Source organism: Lethenteron reissneri, chromosome 18, assembly GCF_015708825.2.
Source record: "Lethenteron reissneri isolate LAM-NWPU_2019-01 chromosome 18, ASM1570882v1, whole genome shotgun sequence".
In the NCBI taxonomy this organism is placed as follows: Eukaryota; Metazoa; Chordata; class Hyperoartia; order Petromyzontiformes; family Petromyzontidae; genus Lethenteron; species Lethenteron reissneri.
In genome coordinates, this window is record NC_083796.1 from 10560621 (window position 1) to 10583917 (window position 23297).

The 23297-nt window shown below is 42.1% G+C and overlaps 1 protein-coding gene across 3 annotated transcripts in view; it reads left to right on the forward strand.

Moving 5' to 3' along the window:
• The window catches only part of LOC133343855 (methyl-CpG-binding domain protein 2-like), a 43548-nt gene that overhangs the window by 12235 nt on the left and 8016 nt on the right, over positions 1 to 23297 (forward strand). Inside the window, exons 2-6 of one of the 3 annotated variants that reach the window (XM_061553774.1) lie at positions 13320 to 13479; positions 14076 to 14096; positions 14510 to 14647; positions 19908 to 19998; positions 21212 to 21389. In XM_061553774.1, coding sequence (XP_061409758.1) covers positions 13320 to 13479; positions 14076 to 14096; positions 14510 to 14647; positions 19908 to 19998; positions 21212 to 21389 — 588 coding nt within the window. Of the gene's footprint in view, positions 1 to 13319; positions 13480 to 14075; positions 14097 to 14509; positions 14648 to 19907; positions 20017 to 21211; positions 21390 to 23297 lie in introns of all 3 variants that reach the window. The other 2 variants (XM_061553775.1, XM_061553776.1) reach the window with 2 other exon arrangements.

Sequence of the window (23297 nt, forward strand, 5' to 3'; positions counted from 1 at the left end):
CCTTAGCTAAGGCAATGCGTGTAGCAGGAGGTGGATCAAGCGTGCCGAGGGCTGGTGGAATGAGTGTTGGTCACATTTGTTGTCCTGGGTGTGATCGTCGTGGGCGAGTAAAGCTATTGTGAGTGTAACGGACATATCTGGCACTGGCTTCGCAGGTCAACGCAGACAGTGCGTCGGAGCTAAACGGGCTGGCCGGCTTGGCGAAGGCCAAATATGGAGGCTGAACTCACACAGTGGAAAATGCTACTCCCCCTCTACAAACACTGACCGTGTTGGAGCCGCCTTGACAGAATATGAATTTGATATGGCTCAATTATGGTGCACGAGGTTGTCAGCACCACATGCATTTGGACAATGTAGGTTAATAGAGGTTTTTTTTTTGGGTTAGATTGCGTAAATATATAAACGTGTCGTTAAAACCCTCCACCACCCGACACAGCCAACTAGTAAGGTTTGTCACGTAAACAGAACGTTCCAATTCGTCACTAGTACAGCACACCGGTGTGTTGGAGAGCCAAGCCACAACATTTACAATCTGAGTACGACGTTTTGCCAGTAATTACAACTAGCTTCATCAGGCGACAGCCAGATTTGTGAAGAAGTCCACCTGTTTCGTTCCTTATATAGAAGCGTAGATGTGGTGACCACACTTCTGCGCTCTTGTACAAATTGGGGGGGGGGGATTAATGAGCCAACGTAAATTATGCATGCACAGTATGCGAGCCCCTTGATCTTGTCCTTCCTGTCCATTGTGTGTATTAAAATAGCCGTATCAACGGTAATCCCTATTGAAGTATGGTGCCCTGTATAGGCATGCATTTAAACAATGTATCGGCATGTTCTGTTGACGTGACAACCCTTACTGGTTGGCTGTGTCGGGTGGTGGCGGGTTTTAACGACACATTTATAAATTTACACGATCTAAACCAAAAAAACCTTTTATGGATGGTATTGGCCGCGAAAGCCTACGTGTTTAAAATGCAGGTTGAATACAATATCAACAATCCTTGTGCCCACAGTATATAAAGGCAGTTATAGCTGAAATAACTAACTGATAACCATAGGTATTATGACATTTTTATGATAGCAAACATATTCTTGAAGTGTCACTATGCATCATTGGAACCTCTTTTGCCGGTAGCAAAATATGATAATTGTTTTTTTACCCTTTTATCTGGCAACAAAACTGACACCTTTTTTACAAGGAGTCATGTTTGCATTGACCACAATACCTGCGGTCGGAATGCAAACAAAAACACAACTCTGATAATGTATGCACTATCCTTGAAATTGATTGGTCCACACCCCAGACATGTTTAGGTGACTATGAAAATGAATTTGACTTGGTGTTGATCACTACTTCACTATTGGCTATGCTTAATTGAAACGGGACTGTATTCATTATATACATGAAGTGATTTTATAGGAATTCATCTTTTTGGAAACTGACGATGATGCTCTTCCACCAGTGTATTCTGCTGATCTGTATTGACCAGGTTTTTGGGGTGGGCTTGAGCGTTTGTTTCCCAGCAACTGAGGTGAGGCAAACCAACAAACATTGCAACAGATCGATCGTAGGTTGCACTTTTGTTTCGTGCCCTTTGACTAATACTCTGTGAGATTGTCCATCTCGCTAGGGTCACGATTACCCAACAAAGGTGCTTGCGTTTTGCGCGGTGCATGGAAGCTGATTAATTGCTGGCGATTAGGACATGTTTAAAAAAACACACGCACACGGGCGAATCGGTAACGTTGAATGCGGTACTGCGTTTTAGGTTCCCAAAAATGATGATCCTTTCCTGGAAGGCCTGCATCGAACTCTTGAGGTTGACCACTTGGGACGATGGACAATTCAGCACCGTTAGAGAGTACTGTATACCAAATTCGAGAGCAGCTTTGCTGAAGGCTATTTTGAGTCGTCGACATACAGGAAATAAGATAGAAGGGTCAAAGCGCATCTATTGGACAATACTGTGGTGAGGCCATTACGCAAATAAAACGAAGCTTAAATGTAACTAACACGTTGAGGAAGTTTACTGAACAACATTGTTTTCCAGGAAGAACTTTGTACATTATCAATGCAATCTTAAAACGAAACGAACGGCATGTTACACTAAATAATGATTTTAGAATCGTTTGATTGAAGATGCCTGAAGAGAGCCATAATGGTTGAATGAGATTGACGGGGTTCTGCTGGATGTGTGGTCCATCGTCAGCATGCCCGTGAGAGCACTCTGTGGGAACACATTCATTAGGCTTAATGTTCGTGGTGACGGTTATGCAAATCTATGTGCTACAAACATTTATGCCCAATGAGCATAAAACGTGTTCCACGGGATAGGTTTCTGTACTTGGCCGTACGTCTTTTTACGTAAAAGTCACTCCAGATTTGTGTGTAGTTAGACTTATTTAAGGCTGTGATTTTGTGATGTACATTAAGTGTATATTTGGTTGCTCTGAGTGCCCTGATCACTGTTTGTCTTATTACAACGTAAACATTGTTTTAAGTTGTGCAGGGAATTGCTACATTTAATATCCACAACTATTTCATATCCACTCTTTCCTTTAAACCCACCGGAGCAAAACATGCGACAAGTCCTGGTGAAATTAACCTCCCGTGTACATATTAATGTTTTACTTAATAAGAGCCTTGTGTTAATAATTATCTATTGCAGTCCTTGGTCAATCCACGTCCAGATGAAGGTCTCACCATACCATGTTGGTCATGGGCAGGGGCCGCATGCGGCTCTTTAAGGGCTGCTTTCGTGACGTTATTCAGTAAGGACCCACCGTCTCGTATTCACATACATTGCGGCTCTTGAAATGTTTGTCATGGGGGTCTGTGTGACTATACTTCACCACGCTGATTGGCACAGGTTGGGGAAGAAGGATTCCAGGAGCTGGTCTGATATCCTTCACCATCAATATTAGCCATAGCCGGGAGTGAAACCCATGCCATTCCGTTCATAATGTAGTGCAGCGCACTAACTACCACTCCACCCAGAGAGCTGAACCAAGGTAGCTGCCAGTGATTAAACCGGTGTTTCAAGTTGAGTGAGTTTTCAATCTCAGCCTGGTTACCAATGACTGCACATTATATAAAATGTGGGTTTGCACTTAATTTTGTTAAATTCCAGCTCTGACAAGAAACCAAATAATCAGTTTTGCTGTCATGTGACGAACATTAATCGCTGTAGCAGCAGGACTGGTGAGAAAGTGCTGCTGCCTCGTGTGGACAAGAGGTCACTTGGGAGGGATCTCTGAAGCAGTTTTGTGATATCTGCTTTCGTGGACCATTCGCGTACATCAGCGGTCGCGCTGCTCTGCGAGACTTGCAGATTGATTATTTCGTCTCGTGACATGACACCGATAGTATAATTGGGATACAATTGGGGGAGAAAGATACGCATTTTAAAAAGTTCAGTGTCGTGCAGAATGAAATCGATATCGAGCAATGCACGCTGTGCCACCTGCTACAAGACTCCCGTGTGGTCTTCGTATGCACGTGTAGGCAGCAGCTGTACGGTTTAAAATACATCTGACTTGCGTGCCTTTCACTTCCTGCCTACTGTACATGCTGTACGGTTCATGGTGGAACCAGTTTTAAACATTTGTTGTGTGTTATTTTCAGAAAATTCTGCCTCATCTCCTAGTTGACGTGGGTGAGAGGTCTGCGACTGAATGTACACGTTGAGATGTCTGCTGGCGATAATGCCCCTGCCTTGTTCACAAGGTGAAGTTAAAGCTGCTACCTGTTCCTGTCATTTCTTGAAGACTCCCAAGGTTGTGTGTGCTCTTGCCAGTACGGGATGATGATATTACTGTCCAGTTAGGCGAGTCAAAATGGTTTTAATTTATGTTGTGATTGTTCACACGTTTTAATTTTAGTGCGGAATGTCCAAATTGAGTGACCTCACAATGCTTTGTGAGTGTTGTGCTCAAACTTATAATAAGGCTGTGATTTTTAAGATAAAAACTATTATTGCAATTACTCGGCATGTCGTTTGTTTATAAAACTCACTGTTCTAACATGTGTACATAGTTTTGGCTTCATTCCTTGACTAGGTTTTTTTTTATAATTATGACGTGATATCTAGAATATAATGAGAATTTAAAATAAAGAAATGAAGCATTGCAAAATCTGACCAGGTGGTTTCAGTGGTAGAGCAAGCTGTTCGCAATCGGAAGGTCGTGAATTCAAATCTTGGTTGGGAGGTTGACTCCATCCCTCATCCCTCCAAGGTCCATACAATAAGTAATCACCGGGGAAGTGAGCAGTGGTTGTCCTTGTGGCTAGAGTCCAGCCCCGTCATGGGAAGGTGGAATTTTCACCAACTTGCTCAGGGCTGTAAAAATTAGATGATCAATGTCCCGAGGATAATTTGAGTGGTAAATCACTGACTAATGCACGAAATTAAAAGAGTACAGTACTTCTCCCATCAGTTTGGCACTGCTTTATAGAATTGGCCTTTATTAAGAACTAGATTGTTGGGGGCTCCTATGGCACCTATGGCGCCCCCGCACAACCACAGCCTGCAGCACCCCCCAACAACCACAGCCTGCGGCACCCCCCAACAACCACAACCTGCGGCACCCCCCAACAACCACAGCCTGCGGCACCCCCCAACAACCACAACCTGCGGCACCCCCCAACAACCACAACCTGCGGCACCCCCCAACAACCACAACCTGCGGCACCCCCCAACAACCACAACCTGCGGCACCCCCCAAAAACCACAGCCTGCGGCGGCCCCCAACAGACTGGTCAAGTAAATCCTTACGATCCACTCGCACAGCGTGCGGTGGGCCTTCATCCAGCAGTGGATTTAAGCACCAAAAAAACTCGAGTACTAATGTAATGGACAGAGCACGGCTCTCCCTCAGGGCAGCAGTGGATAAAGCACGGCTCTCCCTCAGGGCAGCAGCGGAGCGAGCACGGCTCTGCCTCAGCCAGCAGTGGAGAGTATGGGGCTCCCTCAGGGCAGCAGTGGACGGAGCACAGCTCTGCCTCACTCTGACTCACCCGTCTCCTCTGAGCTGCATGTGATTGTGTGTGAGTGAGTGTGAGTGAGCTATGTGTATGAGTGAGCCGTGTGTGAGTGGATCGACTGTCAGCTTTCCGTGGCTGCGTCTCCGGCGCTGTGGCCATGATGTTGCTGCTTCTCGGGCCTCCGAGGTGCGGGGCACACCACAACAACACGAATTGGGCCGCTCGCGGTCAAGTGACGCCCTTCAACCAATCCGGGGGGCGTTAATCACAGTCACAGAAGGACAGATCTGGGCTATTATAAATGTGTACTAGCTTTACTACCCGGCTTCGCCCGAGACTTGGATTCTTGTCTTGGATTAATACACGGCCGACGTGGAGGGTGGGGGGGATGCGTGACGTCAACAGGCACACTGTGTGACGCTGCCGCATGCGGGTGACATCGCAGATGTGACATCACTGCTCACTTGCCGTACAAAATATATCCATTATTGCGCCCCCCCCCCCCCCCCCCCAATACAAAAGTATATTTTTATACTTTTTGCATTGTGTACAGTCTGGAAGCTACCCACATGCCAAATTTCAAGTTTGTTGCATGTTGGGAAGTATGCTAAACGTTTCGAACAGACACACACATTCACAAATTTCCCTTTTAGATTTATAGATATGCCTCGTTGCCTTTGTGGAAAGGCAAGGGTTCAACAGGTCGTTGCAAATGTGGCGTAATAAACAATACGAGTGTGCAGCGTGCATCAGTATAACACACCTTTTTAACGATTCACAAGGCACCACGTACAGTATGTTCCCAATACATTACAGTAGTTTCCGCAGTGAGATGTGGTCTGATTGGAACCTAATGCGGTAAAAGGTTGACCTGTAACACCAAAGCCCCTCTATTATACGGTACTGTATCTGTTCCAGCTGATAGTCTGACCTTTGATATAAGCTTATTCGCCGTAAGTACATCATATAAATATTGTACGCATTTCGATTATTGCAGTTTTGGTTGGAAACCACTTGTTCCGACACAAAATACTGTGCTCAGAATTCCGTTTGTAATCATCCGTTGCTTATTGACGTGGTATTAGTGTCAAAAATGGTTCATGAACTCGAATTCTTTTCACTGCGTATGAGTGAATATTATTACACAAATTGCTAAGAAGCAGCAGCAGATGGCAAAACACCGGTGACAGAATGTAGCGCATGAGAGGAGGGCATACCAGAGATAACCTCAAGGTGGAATGAGCAAAAGCATCAGGGCACCTCAAGCTGTAAGATATATTTCAGCGGCAAAGGAACAGATGAATGCAAAATGAAATGTTGCCAACAATGCGAGCGAGCCCTCTACCCAGCGTGTAATTATTGTCCCACGGAGAACGTAAAAAATATTGTGGTCCCCATCTGGATGGACATATTAGAATGGCTATTGTGCAAAGGGTCATTCGCACAAAAGCTTAGACGGTTCTGCTATAATGCCACGTGTTTTCAAAACGCGAATTGGATAGAACTTGATGAATGTATTAGGGAGCACTTGTTTTATAACGCAGATGCGAATTGGATAGAACTTGATGAATGTATTAGGGAGCACTTGTTTTATAACGCGGATGCGAATTGGATAGAACTTGATGAATGTATTAAGGAGCACTTGTTTTATAACGCGGATGCGAATTGGATAAAAGCGATTGAGTCAACGGAACGCGTCGCGCGAGTCGGAGTCAGCGGTCGGGCGGCTGCCTCCGAGTGGCATTGCACAAGGCTTTGGGATGCTGCTGGATGCTTCGAGATGCTACCCACGCGCCTCAGTCTTTGCTCAGCCTGCATGCGCATCTCACGCGTTATCGCGAACTGTGCTTTACCCCACATTATGTATTATTTATAGAACGTGATTTTTCCATAACGCGGTGTTCTTCAGGAACAACTACCACGCTATTGGAGAGCGGACTACTTGCAAACGATCATCTTCCAAGATTTGACCACGAACTAAGAATGAGATGTGTTCAAGCATATCTAAATAATGGGCTTGCTTGCACATTGTTGAGACAAATTCGATGTGGCATTGTACCCTTAAACCCTTTTTCTGTCCCAATTGGACTTGTGTAGGGAACAAGATGTGCAATGTTAACGATATTCTTCACAAGGGTATTGAGTATTCAATGATAGTCATACATTTATTTTAAAAGTACAATTTAAATTGTTTCGGTATTTTTCCAGTTTGATTTTAATTGTGTTATTGGCGCCACATAATTTGATGACGTACATTCGGAAACCTTTGCAGAGTAGTGCAACGCGGTGTGAGAGAATAGCCCATCAAAATACATTAATCACAGAACCGCCACCTCTTCTTATCACCTTTTTTATTCACATACTAGGGGGCCTACTTTCCCACATTCCCTGCTACACGAGAAATCTTCATCGCATTTTCATCCCCGCACCTTTGATTAGCACGGTTGGCTATGTACGGTGTGAAAGAAGTTCAACATATAGCATTTTCAGGTTGTGCATTCACAGATTATGTTCTATTGCTTCATTTGATCTCATACTTTGCCCTTTTTATCACTTCCTCATGAGTCATGGAATTATATGTCAACGTATGTATAAGCATGTGCCGATTGCGTTGACATGAATAATGCTTAGAGCTAAATTTCGATTGAAACCTTTCGTGACTGCAGGGATTCATATTCTTGGATCTTTCGGTAAAGTCACGTAGAAAATAAATAATAAAATCATAAAATTAAAACAATAATAAAATTCTCACGACGTTTCGGCCTCAACACAAACAGCCGTCTTTTCTGTACACAGCCTCTTGGGAAGGCATGTGGTATGGGGGGGGGGGGCGCACGCTTTGCATTGTGGGATGTCAGACGATTGCATTTTGCGTGCTGGGAGTGGCAAACGGATGGTGTGACCAGGAGGCATTTAAAATGTATATCTGTGCGGTCATCTCCGTAGGGGGCACGAGTGGTATTGCTCGATGGACTGAGGCCTGTTGGGTAGTTTATTTGTTGTTGACGAACAATGCTTACCAGGGTCATTATACCCCAAACACACAGTTCACTTGGTATGAGCCCAGGCGGGCTAACGTCCAAAGGGGATTTCATCCTTCCAGAGCGTCCAGGAAAGAACATTCTGGTCCCATTGCATAGGATGTTTGCAGCTGTTGCGTAACTTTCATTCCAGTCCATGGCGAAACCCTTTTAACTCGCTAAAAGCAACGTGCGTGTGGTAGCGAACAAGACCCGCGCTTGACACGGCTCGACAACGCTCATCGATAAAACCCACTGTGGAGTTTAAGTTTAAATACTCTAAAATAAGACTTCGTCTTAGACAGCTGTGTGTGTTACAAAAAAGGGCTGTGGTTTTTGTGGTGAGGATTCAGCAGTGGTACATTGTCTGGTATTAATGCTGAACAAAACTGCTTACGCAAGTGCTTTACTTTGGTGTTTTTCTGGTGTAAACAGCTACATTCTTATCAGTCAGAATAAAACCATAAACACGTTGTTATTGAGTTTCTTATTTAAATGTGTATATTTTTTCTTGCCAAATAAGAAATCTCTAACGGTTTTTGACAAACAAAATTTGAGAAGAAATGCACTGCAAATGCATTTTTGTATTGCGTCGGCTCATGGTGCTGATCAGCTTGTTGACATCCTGTTGCATTTTACGTTTCGTAAAAAAACGATAACTATAAATTGCCTCCAACCATTCACAGCTGCTTTTCATTTGTCCATATAATTGTTTTTTTAAGGTTAAACTCTAAAAATAACACAGTGGTACAATGTACTGCCCTGCTATTGTGGATAAACAAAATGTAACTCAGTAGCTAGAACTGAAGGTTCTGTCTGTTTTCTTTATTTGTGTTAACAGGGCAAAACCAAGGCCATGTGGGATAGCCCTTGGGGATAGCCCTCGGGGGGGGATTGACTTTTAATCACATTCTCTTTTTGCATCTTGACATTCCTGGGTTTTCTTGGTCAAAAAGCTTCCCCCTTCATTGGCATTAAGGGAAATACCAAATGAGGTATAGTGAGCACAGTTGATGACTAATGCTTATAAAACACACCCTCTGAGGTCAGGTCATGACTTGCAGCAGGTCTGATGTCATATGAATAATTTCTGCTGCCCGAACTTGTTTCACAAATACCTTTGGCCCTTGTTCACATTGGGATGGGCAGTGTTCAGTATTGGCTCCTGCTGGCATGAATTTACATCAATGCTATGCTCCACGCGCTTCTCTGGGTGGCAGATTGTGTCGAACTCATCTGTGCGTGACACGAGTGATTTCCCTTAGTGCATGGTAATGAACCTGTTTGGAAACATAATTTCTGTTTTGCGTTGCATATCTAACTTTACATGATTTTACAAACGTTACAGTGTAATGTAGGTATGAATCAAAATACAAAACTGTGGAGGCGACCAGGTTGCTCAGGGAGAGACAATACACAGTCTCAACACTTGAGTCAGAATTGCTGGAAACCTGGGTTCGAGTCTAAACCAGGTTCTTCAGTGGCCTGGGTTGATATTTGATTCCCAGGCGCTAATGTACGCACGCAAACAATTGTAATGCTAAATTTATATTTTCACTTAATTTTGTTTGAGTCATTCAAAACGAGGGACTCAACATTGTTGGGAATTAATTGCCTTTCTAAAGCAGGGCACGTGGAAAAGATGCACCACCTAGTGTGGATAAGAGGAAATTTAAGTGACCTGAAAATTGTTCTGTGATGTCAGCTCTTCCACGAGCCATCCTCTAACATGGGGGTAATGCCCTGCTTTCTGTGATGATTCTGAAAGGAATATTCTTCATCTTGTGATCAAAGATCAAAATAGGAATATTATATGGAGCAAAAAAATTAATGACATAGATTTATAGTAAGTTTTTTTTTTACTATTGAAAACTCGATGCTGAGCAAACTTTTTTTTAATTAAACTTATCGTTAATGGAACACAGTATGAATTTTGTTTTAGACTATCAGCCCATATATTTGTATTTGAGGGGAGCTTTTCTATGAACCCAGAAACCTGAATGGAATCCCGCCCATGCCTAGCATCGGCGGCAAGTAATAATAGCCACCCCTTTACCAGCCTGCACTGACCAATGTGCAGTGAAGTATGATCAAACAATTCCCATGACTGACGCAGCGTGTGGAGACTTTCATCCAGCAGCGGATTAGCACGAGACTGTAAATTATTGTAATTAATAATTCGATTTGGCATCTGTATAGGTTTGCGGTGTCCACAGCCGCCAAGGGTCTTAAGGAGGATGCTACTCTGGTGAGCTTATTTGAGAATTACTGACACATTTAGGTTTAAGCACCCAAATGACCACTTGTGGTTCTCATGCAAGTTTGTTCATCACCATGTCACCATGGTACAACAACCATGGATCGCCAAACAATGTGCATTTCTACTTCCTCTTCTTTTAGCGGTCTTATCAGCTGGAGTTCATTTCATTTGCCTTTGAGTAAAACACAATAAATGAGACTATGTTAGTGGCAGGCATAGTCAGTGGTTCCTCTCCACATATATGGGATTTTTGTTGTTGCCAGCTTCAAATAAATTGAACCAAACATCCTGAAGTGCAAACCACCTGAAAAAGTCAGACAATTAATTGAGGCTTTCTGGGTACATAAAACATTACTAACATTACTTTAACAAACCTAGCTCATTAATTTGAAGCAAATGGCAAGGGTTTCAAAGATATCCACAGTATATATACCTGAAAAAAATACAACACGGTTCTGGCATGGGTTGTGGGGTCTCACCCCACAGTCAGTTTGATTTCTAGATAAGTAAAATTCCAGACGATCAGTAGCTGTACCATTTTTTTGTTGATAACACCAAACACTGTAGTAAAGAAGGATGGAGAGTCATTCGCCATCACGGGGAAACTACTTTTGGGCCTGCTGGCCATCATTATTTAGTCAGCCTTGCAGAGTTCGAAACACACCTGCCTTCATACCGTATTGACCTTTCGTTTTCACTTTGCGTTTTTGAAAAAATGCTTTAGTGCGTGTCTTGGGCCAAAGCGACACTTGTTTTACATGTGTGTTGTGACACGGGGTACTGTTCAGTTTCTTGTTTGTCTAAGGTGATGGATGCTTTATTTATAATTTGTACAGCAATATTGTAGAGCACTTTGTTAAGATAATGCTATGATTGAACATTTTTTATTTATGTAAGGCTGTCAATTTTTGTACATGGGACACAATTGCTCAATTTGCGTCCAGATTGGAGGAATTGAGGCCTGTAACTTTTATTTCGCCGTATTTTGATTCAATAACCTTTTATTTACACGCTGAATGGCAGCACCTCCAGTGGCTGCACTCGATGAATGTGCTTTGTTGCACGCCTATTAAATAGCAATATCTCTGTAACACTTGTTCGCAGCCACATCTGCCAGGACTACACTCCCTAACTCCTCTAAGCATTTGTGGTAGCCTTCAAATGTAACTGCCTATACAGGAGGCTGAACATAGCATTGGTTAATTTATTTTTGAAAAATGCATTTTTTTAGTCTTTTCTGTGCACTCAGCTTTCCCTTTTGATTCCTTGAAATGCATGTTCATGTGCTTGAGTGGTTTTGAGTAGTGTGCCTGCCGTTTTAGTCTGTTTAATCCTTGGTTGTACCAAACGATCAAACCGATTGGATGCGTAATAATAAATTTTGGCGCTTTGTAAATTATCCTGTCTCAGTTGTGTGAAGGTTGTTTGACCATAAATCACCACGCTGGTCAGTGCTAGTTGGTGAGAGGGGGCCCATGACGAGCTCAGATATCACTCATCATTGATGTTAGCTTTGTCTGGGTATTAAACTCGAGTTTTCTGGGTTTATAGTAAGGTTGTTAGTACCGTTATTCTTTCATATCCGATAATAACATCGTGAAAACCAATACAAAATAGATGTTGTATTGCCCTGTTTCATTGTGTTTGTCATCTTATGTGTGATTGTAATGGCTAGAAAACTTGACTTGCAATCCAGAGGCAGTGGCTCGATCCAGTCTCCCAGTGCAGGCAGTCGAAACAATGGGCCGAGTTTCTTAAATTCCCTTGCCTCTGTCCGCCAAGCAGTATGATGGGGCCTCAAGTTAGTCGGCAGGTTTCGTGTGGTGGGGTAAAATGTGGGTACGCCCACCTCTTCCAACACATTTGATACCCCCTCTAGAGCTCCTTTTAGCAGAGGCCCCTCCGCCAACCAGTGAGCAATTGCAGGGTTGCGCCTTAATTTGTTTTCATTTTCGATGAAAAAAGGAACGCACCACACGGAGACTTAATGAGGCCTGTCTTCGTAGGATTAGGTCAGGGGTCGGCAACCAAAATAACAAGAAGAGCCATTTCTTTCCAATTCGGTACAAAATTCAGTATTTCAAGAGCCGCAATGCATCTGAGTACATACTGTACATACGTACATATCGTCAAGAAGCAGCCCGTAAAGAGCCGCATGCGGCTCCGGAGCCGTAGGTTGCCGACCCCTGGATTAGGTGCTATAAGATGGCTGCCACTGGCCAATCGCAGTCACACGTTTCCGTGCCAGTTGTAAGTTCACGCGTGCCAATTGGTGCATCCATTCCACGGTAAACGGTTGCCAGTTCTTGACTTTTGCAACCGGTAATGCGGACGGTTGCCGCTGTAATGGTTGTCGTTTAACTATCCTGGTTCAGAGAGCAGTGCGCTCCTCACTTCACCGTGGATCCTGTCCCAGTATGATATAACTAGGCACTAAAAAAATGCATGCCCGTTTTTCTAGAATGTTTTCCACTTTTTGGGAGTAGTTTTGTGTGCATGCGTGTGATATGTGTGTTCCCATGTGCAGGGGTCGGCAACTAAAATAAGAATAGACATTTTTTTCGAATTCAGTAAAAAAACATCACTTTCAAGAGTTGCAATGCTTTTGAATACGAGATGGTGGTCCTTAATAAATAACGTCACGAAGCGGTCCTTTAAGAGCCGCACGCAGCTCCAAAGACACAGGTTTGCCATCCCCTGCCCTAGTGGTAGAAAAATATTTGCGTCTAAAAAGTCAGAGTGATGTTTTTGAACAATAGTCTTTACATTCTCTTAGGTTTTTTCGGTAAAGTCACGAAAAGAAAAACCTAAGAGTATGAATCCTTGCAGTCACGAAAGCTTCAAATCTAGTCTTTACATTCTAGATCATCTTGGTCCAATTCCACTCGTGGATACAAATGGCATCTAGTGTCAACAAACCTTCTGAACATGACACAAATCTTCTGCACAATGATGCAAAAATGTCTCTTCTTGTTACTAAACCCTGTTACCAATTCGCGCGATATGTCTGAGCAGGCTATAAGCATATCTTTGTGTTTTATTATTGTAGTCCAACAGGAAAGAAGTTTCGCAGCAAACCCCAGTTGTCACGGGCAGTTGGACATGTGGTGGACTTGGGATGTTTCGACTTTCGGACGGGACGTATGATGCCCGGCAAGGTGCAGAAGAACAAACAGAAGTTGCGAAATGAGATGCTCAATTCTTCTAAAGTAAGTTTACCACGCACACATGCACACGGTAAATACACAGACCGTTTTTTATTCTCAATATATGCGACTTTCTCTGTACATAAACTATTTATTATAACCCATCGGCTGCACAGCCTGCTGAGAGTGCATAATTTCAGCAAGATTGATTTAAGACCAGCAGCCTGTAGACTGATTTTGACATCGTGTATCATGAGCAGAGTCAGGCTTGTTTGAATAAATGCTGGTGAACGGCTGATATTGCATGCAAGGACCTTCTCTTTACGATATGGGTCTACGCCACATGAGGTTGTCATCCACTTTGTTTTTTTGAGCAGCAACTTGAAGTGGTCCGGGCTCTTTGGTTGCCACTGCTGATCTTATTCATCACTTTTTATCGTAAAACGTTTTGTTAAAGCATTTATTCAAGGGCAAGTGTTATCTTTTAAGCATGATTAACATAACCTATGCACTTCAACCCAACAACGAACAATAGCAACCAGGTGCTTAACAATAGTAGACGTTGTCTGTAATTTGCAGAGTTGTGTGCACATCTTATGATGAGTCATAGGTTTTTACATTAAACATTATCTAAAATGGCATTATCATCTCTTTAACAGGAGTGTGCTACATCGGTGAAAGTAAGTAAGCAAAGTCCTTCTCTAGACCTTCAGCCTGTAAAGTGTGGCAGCCTCATATCCAAAGGACTAATCTTTTTCTTCCCAAGCAGGTGGCTTTCCCTCTGTGATTTCCACTCTTTCAACACTGTGCACCTACCAGATGGGCTATTTGTTTCAGAATATTAATTTAAATGTTTCATTAGCCATGGTCTATTTGTCAGAGAAAACATATTTACAGACCAATGATTACTTGAGTATTTTTTTGTTTTTTGGTTAAGGCAACTGTCTTTACGGTAATTGTCTGCTCCATTAAATTAATGCCAACCTACACTATTTGTGTTTTTGGCGCTTTGATGTGGGGGGTGGGAATCGGACGGATTATTGGTTTGTTTTGTTTATGTGGTTTATGTTTTTGTGTACTCTTGATTTTTTAGGGGAAGATGGATCTGAATACTTCTCTGCCAATCAGACAGACGGCATCCATATTCAAGCAGCCTATCACGAAGGTGACAAACCATCCCACCAACAAGGTGAAGCATGACCCCCAGCGAATTCTGGATCTTCCCAAACAGGTGGGTGGTACAAAACTGCTTATAGCATGAATGCTTTGGCAGTACACAAAGCAAATTTGTAATTTACAAATCATCTTATTATGAATGGATGTCAAGATTTGTATGTATGTATGCATGTTGAACTTCTTTCGCACCGTACATCACCAACTGTGTTAGTTGGAGGTGCGGGATGAAAATGCAATGAACATTTCTCTTGTAGTAGGGCATGTGGGACAAAAAAAGTATATACAGTAAAACCTTGAATTGCGAGCATAATTCGTTCCGGAAACGTGCTTGTAATCCAAAGCACGTATATCAAAGCACTCGTGTATCAGTTGTGATCACGTGATGCTCGGCAGACAAAGCGTATGCACGTACTACTCGTATTGCAAGACCTCGCTCGTTTATCAAATTAATATTTATTTTAAAAATTTGCTCGTCTTGCAAAACACTCGCAGACCAAGTTACTCTCAATCTAAGGTTTTACTGTATTCCTGACAAGACACCCTTCTGTTTGGAGTTTGGATGTTCTCCCCCAGTTCTGCATGAGTTTCCTCTGGGTTCTTAGGTTTACTCAAATAGCAAAAAAAAAATCCTGATATTAGCCAAACATCCCAATGCTAAAAATATCGACCTGTAAATGTACTCAATTGGGTTTACACGTGGCAACATCGCCGCCTGCAGTGAATATTTGGCATGACACTTCTGAAAAAAAGTCTTGGGACTCGCTGAGGCTTTCCTGAGTAAACAGGCATATTCGTAATAAATGATAAATTACGTAATAAGGTGGAAGATACCTGTTTCTGTGGGAGAGTATGAAGGTGGTCAGGAAGTGGACATATGAAGGTGATCTAGAAGTGGACATCTGTGAAAAAGAGCTTCATAGCTCAACGGATTCCTCCAGAATAAATATTATGATTCTAAAGTGACCTTACTTTTGTATTTTCAAGAAGAGATTGCAGAAGGTATAGGTGGTGTGGAACACATATGTGGGGTGCAGGAGAACAAAACAAATCTATAATGCAGTAAAAATAGGATGTGATTTAAAAAATTTGGCATTGATGTGCACAGTTTTAAGCCAGGATTAAAGATTTGACGACTGGAAATCAGCACGGCACTGCCTTCGATGAAACGAAGTTTCTCTGAGCATCTTGAAGTGGTAGCCTTTAAATTGCCTGATTTAATGTTTATTTAAGGAAATGAAAATTTAGTTTCACAAAAGTGTTTCTCGAGGCCAAATGTGAGTAGCTTGATGTGCACTTAAATTCCCACTCAAGAGAGCCTGCAAGAGATGTCGTGTTTAGAATTTGAGTAAATCTGCATGTAAATTAATCGTACCTAAATATTTATTATTCTATCATATTTTAATTTGCTCCAAAAAAACTGCTGTGAAATCTGATAGTTTTCAATATTATTAATCTTTTCAAGGTATTTTTCGAAGTGTTTTCCATCCTGTTATTATGTTGATTTGGCTGAATTACCATATCAGCATAAATTGTGGAGTTGTTAAAACCACATTCCTTATCCATTTGTCCAAAAGTGCATTGCAAATGTTGCTGTACAGTGATGTTGTAGAAATGTTGGTGGTTTCCTGATATTAGTCACACATTTCTGTAAATACTTTCGTGCATAATTGCACCAAAAGACACTTAAATATTTTTTTTATTACATGCTGATTGGTCCCATCGGTTCATTAGACACTTACATTTTTTGCATCGCCACGCCAAATCCCCTGAAATCTATGTTTATAAATAGATAATCGGAATGCTATCCTTGCTGTTACAGATGGCTTTGTCCATATTACATTTCTAAAAAAGTCATTTGCAAAATATGCACAATGTTAAATCACTACAAAGCTCTTATGTTTCCATATGCTACACCAGATAAGCAACGTTTGTTGCAGAGGTCCACTGTTCTAGCCCAGCAGCTGGGCCCTGGTTCATATGGTGACTGTATTAGCCATGGAGGACGTTATGTGAAGTTATTCGAAAATTAACCTAACACCAGTGACTTATTAAATTTCATGTAGACTAATAATTATGCATTAATGTAGTGTTCTTTTCAGTTTTTTCCCCTTTATGATAAAGCATTGTCTTAGCAGGAGAGAAATGTAACATTTATGCAATAAATAAAATATGGATTCCGAAACAAATAAAACCAGTCTGCAGATTCGACAGTAAATTCTAATTTGCTTTTACTATTACTTTTGAACAGTACAGTGGTTGTAAGCTTGAAAATGTTCATCTTTGTGTGCACTATTTGGGTTTAATTCTAAGAATGGTTCAGGTAATTTTAGAACTGCTGAGATGTCTGTACCCAATATAAACAGCAAGGGTATGTTTAGCTGTTTAAAACACATTCCTGCGGAGGGAGCTGGTAGGAACATTTGGTTGCTCGGTCAATGGCCTGCAGGGTCAACGGCGGCGTGGTGTATTCCACAAATATGGCCGACTGTGAGGGCGGGCACAAGCCGGCGTGAGTAGGTTAAACGTTGAGTTTTATAAGGGCACCACGGGGTGACCAGTCCCTCCCCACCCATTATGTATTTTTAAATCCTTTATATTAAGTTTGCTTGCTTGCGTGCTTGCTTGCTTGCTTACGACCGTGCAAACCTTTCGGTCGTTTTTTAACCCACTTCCCGTGATCCAATCGAGCTGACATTTTTCACACAGACTCGTTGTGCGAGACAATTAATGTTCGTGAAATTTTTTTCTCCAAAATTTTACACTGTTTAGGGAAAACAAATTAAATATTTAATTACCAATTGTTTAATACTGCAGACAATAATCTGACCCATAGGTGGCAGCCATCTCAAGCCAGAGGACGAGAGGACTCTAGCCGCCACGCATATAAAGGATTTAGAGTGAAAAACTTTGTTTTTATGGGTTATACTTATTTTACAATATGTGTCCAGACTGAGGCTGCATGCTTCGCTGGCACCGTGATTCAGTCCGCATATCAAGCAAAGTCTTGAAGGTGTTTAACACCTTGTAGGTTTTCGCGACCAATATTATCCATAATAGAGGTTTTGTTTGGGTTAAACCCACCAACATACAGTGTGCTGTACTAGTAACTAATTGCCATGTTTCGTTTATGCGACAAACCTTACTGTTTGGCTGTGTCGGGTGGTGGCGGGTTTAACGACACATTTATAATTACGCGATCTAACCCAAAACACCTCTGTTATGGGTCTTAAGGTGTCTCTGCTCATGGCAGCCAAGTATTCCAAGACTTCCAGTTTCAACATATCGTGACAAGTTTGGATAAATTGTTACTTCTTCATTTTCTGTATGCTTATTAGTGGTCTTTGCTAAAATAAATTAATATAATTTGTAGTTACGTGGTATTGGGTACGGCTTGTTTTGTTTATTTTAACGCAGTTTAAACACCTGCCATGTGTACAATTGCAATGTGTCGCCATCCATGGGTAGTCTGTGATGTCATATTACACCTGCAGAGACCAGTGATAAGTGTTTGTTTTTCAGAGCAAGCCATGAAGTGCATTGCTTGTGGCGTGTGCCGTACACTACCGTTTGATTTGCCTGTGTATTTCGGAGGCATGATGGCAAACAGATAATTTTAAAAGGAAGAAGCGAGTAGGAACGAATATTGTGTTCCACGTTTCAAATCTCCCATTGCGTGTGGCTACCAGTGAGAGACCTATTGACAATTCAGCCATTCATATGGATTTCCCAAGTGGTGTCTGGTCCCAGAGATGAAATTGAACATGCTTAAGATTCCAATGAGAGTTGGTTATGTCTTCCCTTGCGTTTCATAGTCAGAATTTATCAAGAATCTATAATAAAGACGGCAGCTTGTTGCTATTATTATTTGGGACTCGGCACATTAGAAATTGTTGGTGCCTTTATAGAGCAATGAATTGGGGTTTCCAAAGACCCTGTGTCCTAAGTGTTACGTGTTCTTTATGATTCCATATGATTGAGTGCTTTGCGTATCGGGGAGCCTATTTTGTTCATAGTCGTGACTTGCGGCTTGCATTTTGGGAAAATGTGTTTTAGGATTATACGTGAATCTTCAGTTGAGGCCGGTGTAGGCTCTGTGTACGTGCATCAGTATTGTGCAATATATACACAACACACGAAGTTCTCAAACCGTTGGTACAAAATGGTTTAAAAACAGCCAAATAGATGATTTCAGAGAGAATCTATAGGTAAACACTTCCATAATATGAAGGTGGTTTTAAACAGTTGAAAGTGCGTATAATTGTGCTGTGTTTGTGTGAGAATCCATCACCCTGCTGGTTTGTACATCAAGAGGTTTATTTATTTCCTGCACCAAGGGAGGCAGTGGAGGGCTTTTGGAGTGAAGTGGGGCGTAGTTGCGTGTGGGTGGTACACGGAATGTTGCCAGAGCCGTTGAAGCGTTGTCACGGTTTTACTGCAAGAAAAAAAAGGACTTGACAAATGGTTATAAAGGTCCATTGTTTGCAGTGACGATTATACAGAATGTATACTGTATATAAAATTGGCACTTACATATTTTATTATTGTTGTTGGATTAGTTGAGCTGGTGATGATGTCTGGTCGTGTAGCGTTGGCGATATTACTTTATTTTCCTAAGAAAACCTCACTGAGTATAAAGACAGTTTTCTTTTGGGAGGTCATACATTGAATTATTGACCAATTCCATTCATGAAGTTTTGGCATGTGGGCGAAAACCTTGGTGTACCTGGAAAATATCTACAAAAACGTGGGAGTAATTTTAAAAGCTCCATACAGATTCAAGAATCTGTGCTGTACTGCCATCTCATGGCTGTCTTGCAGCACAAGCCTATAACAACTAGTATAGGGATGTTGTCTCCCAACCATGTACTAACTAGGGGTAACCCTCCTTTTTTTTCTATATCTGATGAGAATTGGGCACATTCAGGGTAATGAGGTCATACGTAAAACGTTATTTTGGTGATGAAACATGCCCTCTACTGCTTTTCTGTAGTGTAACAGTTTACAGCCCTTTGTCAAGCCACTGATGGATAAAGGCCTTCCCAAGCCATATCAGTCATTGGATATGTTTGATCATAATTCACTTTGCTGGTCTGTGCGAGGTTGGTGACAGGTTTTTTTGGGGGGAGGGGTCAGGACTTGGTCAGATTTTATTCGCCACTGATTATCGTGGGTATGATTCAAACTCGGGTGGTATCCTAATCCTAACCCACTGCGCGCTCCCCTTTTACAGTCACCACGCACGTACGCACGCACGTACGCGGCTGTAGTTAAGTGTTTTGTACAGTTGGCTCTCTTTGTGCTGTGCGTAACTGCAGGTGTTTTGGGAGAAGCGGCTTCAGGGCTTGAGTGCGTCTGACATTGCGGAGGAGGTGATGAGGGCCATCGAACTGCCCAGGTTATTACAAGGTGAATGCCCCCGCTCAGGTTTGGATATCTCCTACGCTTGTGCTACACTGGCGTTTAATTGAAATGTCGCTACAGCCGCATTACGTGTAATTCTTACGAATAACGAGAAGCTTTGCTGTAAAATAATGCCGGCCTTTTAAAACGGTATTCATATTTCCGAAGATTATATTCCAGAAAAAAAAAATGTCACTGAATTTTTAACAAAATCTGTTTTTGTCAGTTGGTTTAAACACTAGAATACTTATAAAAAATTAATGTATATTCTTGGTTCTTTCAGAATATTAATCCCTGCAGTCACAAAAGCTTTAAATCAAAATTAATGTAACTAAATAAAAAAAAAAGTGTTTTTGTCAGTTGGTTTTAAACACGAGAGTAATAAATAATATCTCACAATGTGCATGCTTAAAATGTTCATCGTGCTTCTTATGAGCACCGCGTTAGTGAGATGTTAACTCCCTTGCCTGGTATGTAGGAGGTTGTGGAGTTTACATGTTCTCCTCATGGTCCCGTGGATTTTTCTCCGGGTCCTCCGGTTCTTCCCTCAGTTTAGAAACACGCTTCTAAATGGAGCTATCATTTGTGGCCAGGTCACTTCTTAAAAAGAGCTTTCCAGCTCGGCAGGTTTTACCTGGTAAAATAAACAAGTTTAATCGTAATGTCATAGCCGTGATGCATAGTTCGAGGCTTGTGCTCAGAATTTGGCTTTTGCGAGTACATCTGTGTTTCTTTGTGCACTGTGGGCACAGTGGGGAGCAAGTCGGTACCTTGTCAGTCATCCCAGTCACTTAAGCTGTGACACCTGGGTCTGTCCTGTGACCGGTGAACTGCCAGTGAGCTTTCAACGCGTCATGTGACATCGGAGTGCACCTACCGTGACCTCAAAAGCACTTCTAGATTTGAAGCTTTCGTGACTGCAAGGATTCATATTCTTAGGTTTTTTTCGGTAAAGTCACGTAGGTAAAAAATTAAAATAAATAAAAGTAAAATAAAAATAAAATAAAAATCACGACGTTTCGGAGGCAACACAAGCTTCCGTCTTCAGGTGGAACCGTCACAGCACGACTGCTACTTGATAAAGCAGTCGTGCTGTGACAGTTCCACCTGAAGACGGAAGCTTTTGTTGCTTCAAAAGCATTGTAGGTGACATTGCCGTCACTTGGCGGCGAACGGCGGGCGCCGTCGTGCTCTCTGACACTCTGACTGGGCTGGGCAGGCATAGGTCCCAACATCACAGGCGATGCGCTGCTGTCGACCATCACGAGCGCGCTGCACCACAGCAGCGGCCCCATCACGGGGCAGCTGTCAACCGCCGTCGAGCGCAACCCCGCGGTGTGGCTCAACACCGGGCAGCCCCTCTGTAAGCCCTTCGTCGTCACGGAAGACGACGTCAGGTGAGTTTCCAGACTCACCCGGAGTGTGTCGTCATCCATGTCGTCATCCGGAGCGTGTCCAGGGGTCAGCAACGAAAATAGCAAGAAGAGACATTTTTTTTCGAATTCGGTAAAAAAATAATCTATTTCAAGAGCCGCAATGCAAGTGCATGCGAGACGGCGGTTCTTGATAAACAACATCACGAAGCGGTCCTTAAAGGGCCGCATGCGGCTCCGGAGCAGAAGGTTGTCGACCCCTGGGTCGACCCATTAAAATAATATACACACATCGCAGTTGTTGCCAATCAAGCCTGATGATTAGTGCAGCACGTTGGTACTGTGAATCTGTGATCTTTCCTGGTTCAGCTCAAAGGGCTGGGTGACTCATCGCAGCAATCATTCTCAATCAATTATTTGTGGGTAATCCTGTAAATTCGCTTTCATCACTGCCGGTTACTACATTGTCCGACTCGCGAACAAATGGCTTACTTGGGCAAGGCACTGGAATGAGATTTTAAACATTCCCTCTAATACATTGAGTGTGCTTATTGTACGTTATTTATGAAAATAATGTGCTCATGCCTTTATTGGAGCAGTGGAGCAGCGGTTAGCACGCAGTGCAATGAACCCCGTATCTTGAGTTAACTTCTTGACCACTCCCAAGATCGGTGTTGATATCCAAACCAGTCCTGAGTCCACATCTCCATCGCCTTCAGAAAATCGCTCGGCTAGCATGCTGAAGTATGGTTAAACAAATCCCATGACCGACAAAGCATGAGAAGGCCTTGATTAAGCAGCAGATTGTCAAAGGGCTGTAAAATAACGCAGTATGAGTAGCTTTGATGGAACGGCACCTCATTTGATTGTGTACACTAATACAGTATATACCTGTCTGTTCATTGTGAAGTTATTTTGTGCTGTTACATTACAATTGTTGCACTTAACATATGTTCGTCCATTTTAATCTCTTATGTAAAGCAATCAAAAGGTCTGCTTAAATAGGAAGCTACAGTGTTCATATAACACTGTTGATTGGAATCTACTTAATATCTATGTCATTGTGTACAAATGGAAAAAATGTGTTATTTTGAGTTTTATTCGGATCTTTTATGGAATTGTAATTTACGTGACAACTCGTAGCGATGGCGAACCTTGTTTAAGTAATTAAGCACTACACCAATTTGACCAGACTGTTGTACAATTCGTTTTCGACATCATGGTTCATTAATTCTAATGTGAACAGTGTCAGTAACAGCAAGTTTATTAAGCCCTCTGTTGGAGACATCTAATTTGTATCATTTGCTTATATTAAAACAAAGTTCGATGGAAAAGAGTTTATGTAATTACTTTGTTTTTCCAGGAGGTGGCATCAATACATTATTATTAATGTAGAAGTTCATACTTGATCTTCAAGCTCTCCTTTAAAGTAGCTCCAACCTTTAGAGCAATCCAAACAAACATGGTTTGTATTTGCCTGCCAAATGGAAATTAAAGCATTGAATATGGCATCACACGGACGTATTTTTATTGTAAATAATCAAGTCAAGTGCGACCTCCTTTTGAGAGTGGTTTTTTAATTGCTTTATTCATTTGAGATTTTTTGTTTAAAGGGTAATTTAGTTTTTTTTAATCTATTAGGAATTTTAATAAATGAAACTTCTTAATGTAAATACTTAATAAAATTTGACATTTTAAAGCTAAACATTCATTCTTTTAGCAGTTTGAATTTCACACCACACAGATCGCACGCTTTGTATCCAAATGGTCACGGCTCCCACTGTTATGCTCGTATGCAGGCGGCCCTCGCATTACACGAGACACGTGTTCCTGAAAAACAGCGTAAATCGAATCGCGCTGTACGAAGCCTATTTTCACATTGACATATGTTATAAAGGGAGGGGGGGGTGCGTTGCCAAAGAAAAAAAATAT